At 33.1% G+C, this 10748-nt stretch overlaps 1 protein-coding gene across 1 annotated transcript in view; it reads left to right on the top strand.

Annotated features, from left to right (window-relative positions):
* Nucleotides 1-1190: 1190 nt before the first annotated feature.
* TM4SF (Transmembrane 4 superfamily) overlaps nucleotides 1191-10748 on the top strand; it is a 32732-nt gene continuing 23174 nt past the window's right edge. Inside the window, exons 1-2 of the mRNA XM_085957637.1 lie at nucleotides 1191-1377; nucleotides 6139-6327. Coding sequence (XP_085813763.1) covers nucleotides 1318-1377; nucleotides 6139-6327 — 249 coding nt within the window. The 5' untranslated portion in view covers nucleotides 1191-1317. The remainder of the gene's footprint in view (nucleotides 1378-6138; nucleotides 6328-10748) is intronic.

The raw sequence follows: 10748 nt of genomic DNA, 5'->3' as shown, positions 1-10748 counted from the left end.
AATATTATATTGCAAAACCTTTAAAAGAATGCAATTACGGCTTACGCAATACATAATATTATAATAGTAGGTTCAAACGAATATTTTCTGTCTCGCATCTACAGATGTACGCCACTGGTATTTTGAAGATGAAACTTCTTACGATCGATTTGATGAAATTCTTCAATGTCAATAGTTTATAATCAAATAGACCAGTTTGGGCAGAGCATCCTCAAAATACTTAAATATCTAAAGAAATAAACAAGTATGTATGTGACTTTTTTATCGATATGTAGGTACGGTATTGTTGCTTGGTAATACTAATAGGTATCAATATGATACATTTAGAACATAAAACGGGTCAGCGGACAAAATCTTCCAATATTTGTATTTATATTAGTGGTAGGTACGCAAAAGCTATTCGATATTTAATTATGAAAAAACATATTCTACACGCATTTTATAAAAATGGTTTACCATTACTTACCTGCAATAAAACAAACCATCAATTTTGTAATGCGACCTTTTTAATTGCATTTTGCGAATTTGAATTCGTTTGTCGTGGCCGCAAGTCGCGTTATAATATTGGCAAGACGATTATTTTAAAAACAATAATTACCATCGCACCTGAGCTGCCATAAAAAAAAACTGACAAATTGTAGAAATCCATACTAAGAATCATTTGGGCAAAAGTCTCCTTAGGATATTGGATTCGTCCACCATTTTAATGTGTTTTTTTATGGGTTGACGGTTAAAAACTTGAAAAATCCGGCCTTTAATTATTATATACTTATAGTAAAATCTTGTTTTTATGTTGCCACCATTTAAAAATGTGTGTATTAATTTATAAAATAAGAGAGGAGGCGCCTGATAAGATTTTTTAAAAGGGGGGCGTAGTAACATAAAGTTTAGAAACCGCCATACTACTCTGGATTAGACCCACTTAACCATACAGTCTCAAGTGACTTGATAAACATCATAATTATTATCTCCTCTGTTGATAAATAAATACAAGAATCCTATATTATGTGAAATAACTAACATAAAGATGTAATATTAATTAATTCAACACAGATAGTATAATATTATTTGGATCCTATTATAAATTATTATAAATTTAATTTTAAAAACTCTTTGGGTAGGTAATAATATGAACAAAATTCTCAATTGCTATCAAAACGTTTTTGACATAACATCAAAATAAAACTAACATTCAAATAAATTGTACGCACTTATCTTATCAACATGTGTGCTATCTCTTGAGATAGCAAATAGAGCAATGTATTTCATTCAATATTTTTAGGATTTTTAACCTTTGATTGGAAGTGTAAAGTGAAAATGCCTGTTTCTACACCACATCTTCGGATTTTGGTATTGGGGTATGACATCATCTTTGCGGTGAGATAATGTCAAATTTAAAATGATTTTACTAGGCTAGGCAATGTTATAAAATCTTAAATCGCCTGTATACGTGCATGGATTTACTAGCAGCATTAAACTGTCGTGACAATAACTATTTACACATATAAGTGCTGACTGTCTCTCCAATCTCATGAATATATTAGATTCAATTACAATTCATGATGAAATATATGAAGTACCTATAACATGTTGTGTAACTCTGATGGGTGGCATGTCTTGCCAATGAACGGCAGATTGAAGAATGGATAGAAAATATATTTCTTCTCTTTAATCATATCCGCTCCTCAGTTGTTGCGTATGGATACCACACGACGCCTACAAGAATCTCTGTCACTCCCCAGTCTACTTGCATCTTTCCAAAAAATGCCAGCATCCCTTAGCTCTGCCGTGTACACTTCGTAGATGGTATTTAGCGGCCTCCCAGGGTGCCAGAAAACGGTTGGCCTGAGGAACTGGCAAGTCAGGTTGAAATTCTTTTGAGGTATTCGTTGCACGAGGCTGAGCCAGGTCCAATGTTGCCTCTTCACTTTCAGCATGATAATAGGCTACTTGGTCTGCTCTCTTATCTCTTTATCTTCTAAAGTTATGCCACCCCACCGCACACCTATATACACATACCACACATATACATATACACACCCCACCGCACACCTATACACACCATATACTATATAATATTATTCTGACAAGACGTGCAAGTCTGCGCTCTAAGTTTAAATTCAATAATTCACTTATAAAACTGCATTACAATGTCTAAAAACATCGTCAATACCGTGGAAAATGTGGATTTGTTGTGTATTATAAGAAAGCAGTCAGAAATGATTGCCATTTTGTTAAAAAAGGTAGAATCAATCGAAAAAATTCTAACCGATCACCAAATTTATAATAAAAATAAATCAGTGTCAATAAAAACTGCAATTAAGCCCAGTGTAATTAAGCCCAGTGCAATTGTAGTTGACGCACCATTGCCAGCAGCGCCACCGGCAGCGCGTGCACTAGCGAAAGACACTGTTTGCTTCTCGCTCTCGCCTCCTGTGCCGGCACCGCGAACAACACCGCCACCAACCTATGCAAGGACGACACGGTCGCAATCGAAAATTAAAACAAAAATACTATGTGAAGGATCATATATTAAACCAGGGTACAGTACCGTGCCAAATAATGTAGAAACATCTTCACAACCTCTAATAAAAAAACCGTGTGATAAGGCCTCAGATAAGACCTCAGCAGCAAAAACAAAAACAGACGACGGATGGGCTACCATTTCACGGAAACGCCGAGTCGCCGTACGTGGAAGTCTCGAAGGACGGGTTAAGCCAGTGATGAAACACTATCATTTTCACCCGTTTCACCGAGACACTACTAGCAATGATCTCCTGACATATTTAAAAAAGTTATGTACCGCTGAATTTACAGTAGTACGGATTAAATCAAGAGGGGACTACGCATCATTCAAGGTGGGTATCCCTTCTGACGTTACTGATACTGTTCTGAAGGCTGAAAATTGGCCACGTCACTCATTTATAAAGGAATGGGTGGCAAATGTGGAAACCCCGAGGTTACCAAGTAGCTGACTTCGGAATAGTAACCGCTCTAATGAGCTATTTTTCTACTACCAAAATGTCCGTGGCTTGAGAACTAAAACTGTGGAGTTTTCGAGTGGCGTTTTGGTTGATGATTATGATGTCATAGCATTAACAGAAACGTGGCTCAATAACAGTGTTTTCAGTCATGAATATTTTGGTAGTGAGTATACGGTCTTCAGAAGGGATCGAGACTCCGGAACAGGCCACCGGCAGGGTGGAGGCTGTCTTTTGGGAGTTAGAAATATGGAAGGGTTACGGGCCGAACGTTTTCATGTTTTGGAGACTCTTAATGAGGACCTTTGGGTAAAACTAACCTGTAACGGAGTGACCACGTATGTTTGTGTCGTGTATTTTCCTCCAGCGAGTGAATTGGAGATGTTTAAACTATTTGTTGGGAAAATGTTGTCTAGCGACATCTTAATTTAGGGATAGAAGGATTATTGTAATGGGAGATTTTAACCTGAATTCAGCGCGCAGCAGTGAAAGGGTCAAGAGCGAACTCGAATTTCTGTGTGCTGTTTTTGGATTTTCCCAGTACAATGATGTTCCTAACTCTGCTAATGGGTTTCTAGACAGGATTTTTAGCAACGTTAAAATATCGATTTCGAGTGGAGAACTACAGGCCGGTGGCTGTTCTCTCGGCACCCGCAAAAGTTCTTGAGATGATCATGCATAACATGATTTATCCAAAAATTGAGTCATTTATAATGAATGAGCAGCATGGATTTAGAGTTGGCCGATCAACGGAAACTAACCTGATGGTATTTGTAGATTATGTGTCGTCAGCACTAGATAGAGGCCATCAGGTTGACTGTTCCTACAATGACTTCTCAAAAGCGTTTGACAGAGTCGATCACGACATCCTGTTGGAAAAACTCCAACTAATTGGATTGTCCGATCGTTTTCTGAAGTTATTCGGGAGCTATTTTAGGAATCGTCAACAATACGTATCGTATGGCGTCTATCAGTCACAGATGTTCAATACAATTTCTGGTGTCCCTCAGGGCTCAAACTTGGGGCCATTGCTGTTTACGATTTTTATAAATGACATAGCAATGGTCATTAAAAATGCTATGTTTTTGTTGTTCGCTGATGACCTGAAACTCTTCATGGAAGTTGTCACCTTGGACGATTGTCGTCAACTCCAACTTGATATAGACAATATATTAGATTGGGGCAGGCGTAACAAACTGGACTTCAATATTGAAAAATGCAATATTTTATCATTTACCAGAGCCTCGCGAGTATTATTTTTCCAATATTCGATGAATGGCAGAGTTCTTTCGCGAATACCATCTGTAAGGGATCTTGGCATTACGTTTGACAGTAAGCTGTCATTTAGTGGTCATATAGCTATCATTTGTAAAAAGGCTCTACAAATGTTGGGCTTCGTCTTGCGTACTTCCCGGGTCTTTTCGGATGTTATTGTATTAAAAATTCTTTATAATTCCTTAGTGAGAAGCCGGCTTGAGAGTGGGTCGATTGTTTGGGCCCCGCATCAGTTGAAATATGACCTTATGGTGGAGCGAGTTCAAAAGAAATTTTTGAGACTCCTTTATTTGAGGTTATATGGATACTATCCGTGGCTTTATCCAACTGACTTTCTCTTAGGTATGCTAACATACTGTAGTTTAAGTGCTAGAAGATATCAATATTTGGCCACGTATTTTTTTCGACTAATACGTGGTGTGAATGAGAACTCTGCCATTCTTGGTAATATTGACTTGTGTGTCCCTGATAACTATCTTAGAAATCGGGAGCATCAGTTGTTTGTTCTCCCGAGGAGCAGAACTAACCTGCCATTGGTGATGCCAATTGGTAGAGCAATAACTCTGTTCAACCAAATTGCTTCGGATGTTGATATATTCCATCTACGTGAGAATGAGTATAGGTGGACGTTATTTTATAAATTCTTAAAATAGGGTCTGCTTAACTCATCCGGTGTACTTCCTTGTACCTATATACTTAATATTTTTTGTATTTACACATTTATACTATAGAATAACTTAATATTGCATAATTACAATATTACATAATATTTTTTTTAATAATATTTATTTGTTTCTAAATGTCATGTTGTGAACGTCTTAAACTTATAATTTGTAATGTCCACAATATGTAAAATAAATTGAAATTGAAATTGAACACCGCTCATCAAAATATTTATAATGTAACAAATTATGTTGTCATTTTTCACCGCAAGCAATTTTTTTGCTATCCATTTAACCAATTCATTATATTAATGCCCTACACATATCGTCGCTGTAGGATTGGTTTCCTGAATAGACCAAATGTTCAGGAGACGAAAAACAAATTTCATAATCCTATATTTAAATACATGGAGATATTTAAATTGTTATTTTTACAACATATGAATGATGTATTCATTACCATTACAAAGTAATTTAAAGAAAGGGATGGTTCTCGTCCAATTAGATACAAAAAAATATTCTGCATTAAGAGGTCGATTTCGACAAAAACGGATATTCGGTAAACCAATCCTATAGCGACGATATTATAGCTTAATGACTCAGTTAATATCTTGGATATTATGATTGGACACTGAATCATTCTATGAAGACTTTGAAAGGATGCTTTTCAGTATATTTTTATACATTTATGATGCATGTCATGAACTCATAAATATGGTTATTATTACATGCCTATGTTTATAGATATATATATAATATACATACAATTATATAATATAATGTGTTAATTCTGTCACCCTTTGCTAGGATACAACACACAGATATTTCATATAGTTCAATATCAGATTTAGTTTATGTATGTATGTAATTGTATTGAATATTATAATTTAATAATGAATATTAGGTATTATAAAATATATTTTCTGTGAATTTTGTCATTCCCTAAATCCGTGTGGCTCACATCCCCAACACACCCGCTTGGAGCGTCCCTGAACATGCAAAGAGTAAAAAAAACTTGAATTCCGCCCATGTAAAATCGAGGTTACACTGTATTGCAATAATTTTTCGTTTCTTTTATAAGTACCTATTTGATTTGTGCAGCAAATTTGTATTAGCACTACATTGGGTGAAATAAAATCCATATTCATAATATTATGTGTCAATAAGAGTTTTATGCGTTATTCTTATGCTTAATCATAACTACTTATATTTTTTAACAGATGTCAGGTATCGTGGTCCTTATCCTGAACTGCTATTTTTTAAATACTCTTTTACATTACAAACAATTCATCGGCATAGAAGACTGCGGACCCGCAATTACATTGATCATGATCGGATTAACTTCATGTTTTCTATCATGGCTGGGTTGGAGAGCAACATGGAAACAAAACCGGTTCTTCATAGGAATGGTACGAAACTATTATCATATTATATATTAAATTTGTAAGAGGTATTTTCCCATATACAATTATGTTTATATCATTACATATAATAATATGTAACCTTTGTAACCTCTCATTCTATACAAGATTTCTATACATGAAGGTCGCAAATACTGTCACTTGCATACTATCCACCAGTGGCGAAGGGTGGAGGTAGGCTTGGGTAGGCTGTTAAGATCCGACATAAATAATGCACACTAAACTTTATCAGTCAAACGTATTAAATTTGTGTTCTTTGAACTAAGACTACAATGTGTAGATAGTGCTTGTTAATTTTTAAAATTTAATTAATTTTTAAAATTTAATTAATTTTTAAAATTTAATTAATTTTTAAAATTTAATTAATTTTTAAAATTCAATTAATTTTTAAAATTCAATTAAACCCTGCGAAAACCAAACAATAATAGAGAATAGTCAAAAAATACTCGTCTATCTATAAAATATCTAAAATTATACAAATAAATCATAAATATAACTTTGGATATTTTATAGATAGAATAATATTTTTCTATCTATTATAGTTTGGTTCAATGAATTTAAAAAAATGAGCTAACAATATGTGCATTATGTATTCTTAATCCAACGGGGAAAAAAAGAAGTATGAATGAAGACTGTGCACAATTTTATTTTTAGTTTTTTTCAGTATTCCAAAACTATTATGGTTTGGTTCGGCTGGGTTTAATTGATTTTTAAAAACTAACCAATACCATCTGTAAATTGGACGCATATATGCAGAAAAGATCCAAAGCTCATTGGATCTTTTTTAAATTTATTCATTAATCCGATTGAGGATATCTCATTTATGTATATGCAAATAAAATCCAGCCCGTAAAGTTATTCCTTTCGCGTCAATCCATTTCTAAAATAATGCCAAAATGCAAATCTTCAATTTTCCATTTTGCGAAAAGAGTCCAGTGATAATTGGTCTTGATTCCAATGACATACATTTTTGTATAGAAGATCCAATTGGCTTTGGATCTTTCTTGAAACTAACTTTCGCAATGGCAACATTTTGTCTATGGCATTGGATCTCTAATAAAGGTTCAAATAGACTATATGACGATCTGGCACATATATGCTAAGAGCGTTTTAGTGTCTATGGTCAAATCTATGCCATTCCGACATATTATACATACATATTGTATGACAGCTGTGACATCCTATTTACACTCTGTGACACCCTATGACACAGGACGCCAACATAAGAAACGGGTTTTTCGACATATATATGACCGATCGTCATAGAGTGTATTTGAAGCATAACCAGAAAAAATTGTATAAAAAAAAGACCAACCCTTTTATATTTTCATAAAAATGAACGGTTCCGAAGCAGAAGTTTGCTTAAAGCGAATGGTGAAGGGCAGGCCGGTAAAAATCCATGTTTAGCATTTGATTCCACTGTGGCACAGGGAAAACGTATATTGTCTGCCAAACTTAACGATATTAAGGGGGTACATGCTCAGCGTAGGTCAAAATGGAGCTTTTGTTCTATTTTCAAAGCATGATCCTGGACATACCTTAAACGTTGTAGATAATCTATTTATATAATTTTGAAGCCTTATTATCCTTTATATTTATTTTAAACATTTAATGACTGCATAAAGTATTTTTATTACATAAAATAGTATTCTTTTAAACCTCTAATGTTTTAGAATATAGTCATATTTCAGTACATAAAATGTGCAGTGGTGTTAAGATTTTTTACATTTATTAATTTTTAAACGCATTTATAAAACCATCAGTATAATTTATATCGGCATTATTATAGTGAAATATTTACGATAAAAAATTATATTGATAATCTCTGTGATCCCAAATTTGACAAGAATTGGGCATTTTATTATTCAAAAAATGGGCAAGATTAACACATTTGAAGATAATTCTAAAGATACTCATTATAAGCTATGTGTTTGACCATTCAAGTGTGATAAACATCCTACGAATAATGATTGCTATATAATAATTATTGACCTATGAATAAGGTAGTGTTTTTTTGAAATACGCCATTTCTTTTGGCATTCCCAGTGATTAAGCTACAACATACGGCCGTAGCCATAAATTGACAAACTATAATTGAAGTAGGGAGTAAAATGATGTTAACGCGCGTGTTTGAACATGTACCGTTTAAAAAAAAAAAAAAAACTCTGTTAGGTGGTCCATTAGACTTTGTCCTAGAAGATGAAGCATTCTGATATTTTTTAAATAAAACATTTTCATAGTTTGTTTACCAAATAAGTTTCATATAAATAAACCTTTTTTATTTTTAAAGTTATACTTCTTTTAGGGCGTTTGGTAGAGAGTGAAATTGAGAGCTGCGCGCGCACACCATTACGAAAGTGCGCGACAGCATGAAGTTAGCTGCGAATCAGTCAGCTGTATACAAACGCAAGTTAGCAAGTAGAATTGTTCCGTTGCCTAGGCAACGAATTTATTATTGTCGGCCAGTTGCAATTCCTTACGTAAGCAAACGATTAAACGTCAGAGTGACAGTTGTTACTTGAAAAATAAAAACAAAGAGAAATAATTATATAATTTAGTAGGTAATATAAGTTAAAGTGTATAGAAATAAACCAACGGCGTTCCAATAAGCGGCCCTTTTTCTTGAGTGTGTAATTTAACAAGATAATATTAAGAGCTAGTCGAAGAATTTAGGTTATCACAAGTTTTGTTTGGTTACGCCAAAGAAATATAACTTCTAACGCGCGTACATAAGTACACACTGATTTTTTGTATTTTAATAATTGTTTTATTTAAAAATATCCTGTTAAAAAAATGTTGGATAACATCAAAACAACTTTTTTACATAATATTAAAAAAAATGATTGAGAATTTCTGTTGTTAGGTACTACATACAACAAAACGTAGGTTATGGATTGGATCTTTCACGCATGTTTCCAATCATAATAGAAATTCATAAAAGATCCAATTCTCATTGGATTCTTTCTACATTTTAAATTGTAAAAACACATTTAAGCAATAATGATCCAACCCCATAAATTACTATATAACTCATTAATGAAATGTAATTTTCGAATAAACTGTACATCATTAGCAAGATAGATATTTATTCCATTATTTACGATAACTTTTGAAAGCTGGCAGTTTACTGTGATTTTTTATTTATCCAATCTTCTATTAAATTTCCTCAATTATCTCAAAACTAGTAGGTTGTGGATTGGATCTTTTCTGCATATGTATGTCCAATTGTAGTCTTAGTTCAATAAAAACAAATACGTATGACTAACAAAGTTTAATGTTCACTATTTATGGCGAATTTTAACAGCCTACCTCCACCCTTCGCCACTACTTGCCACTCATTTTATTGAAGATTGAATGAAATGAAAAAATGAATACCTATTCCATCTACGGTCACTTGCATACTAGTTATGTTTAATAAAATATTCTCTAGTATAATGTCAGAAAGTGCCAGTTTTAAAAGGTATTTTACAACGTTTTTCTTAGCTCATATTCTTATTTGTCCGGTACAAATCTTGCAATCGATTTTTAACTAACTTCCCGACTAGCTAGACATTTGAAACTTTTAGAATATATCAGAACACGATGCCAATGCATTTTTTAAATACTTTTAGCCATCTTTAAGTAGAATTGATTTCATTTTCAGTTAATTCTGCTTTGTATGAAAAGTTATTTTGGAAGAAATCCGTAAAAAGTAAAACTATTATTGGTTGCTAAGTGGGTCCTAGCAACTAAATTATTAATATTAATATATATGTGCGTTACTATGGAAATCAATATGACATTTCAGTATTATTTCTATCAAGTACAAATTTTTTTGATCATTTAAGCTAGTCAAGTCATATGATTCAACAGAAAATTTAAAAACCTTGTATGTAAAAAGTTTTTTTTATCTTGTAATTATTTGTTTATTAATTGCTACAATTTTTAAAACCTATCGGAACAACTTGGGTGCACTGAAAATTTTTTAAATGTATTTTCTTTGTCTACTTGTGATGAATTTTCATTCAGTTTTTTCCGAACATAGTTAGATCTATAAATTATTGCTTATCTAACAGCATTGCATGTAGAGTGGGCAAAATAAAAAACAGACTGTTTCAAAGAAATTCAAATACTATACAGCAGCATATACATTCGCAATTACATCGAAGTGGTTCGACCGACCTGCAGGCATGTGATGGTATTATTGGTTCAGCAGAATATCTTGGGTGCCCTCAGATATATTTTTTTGGATTTTCTCTATCGTACACGTACACTCATGTGAAGTGACAAGCTAAATGTTATTAACTTATTTTAAAAATACTTTTAATAGATACCCATATTATATTATTAACTTTTATTTTTCATTAACATAATAGCAAATCTCACACCACATTTGCTCCCATATTGTAGTTATTCTGGGCAGCTAGTAA

Source organism: Rhyacophila brunnea, unplaced genomic scaffold (genome assembly GCF_057557595.1).
Source record: "Rhyacophila brunnea isolate RB1 unplaced genomic scaffold, BYU_Rbru_1.0 scaffold_7, whole genome shotgun sequence".
Taxonomy (NCBI): Eukaryota; Metazoa; Arthropoda; class Insecta; order Trichoptera; family Rhyacophilidae; genus Rhyacophila; species Rhyacophila brunnea.
Note: the sequence above shows the minus strand (reverse complement) of the source record. Positions and strands in the feature narration are given on the sequence as shown.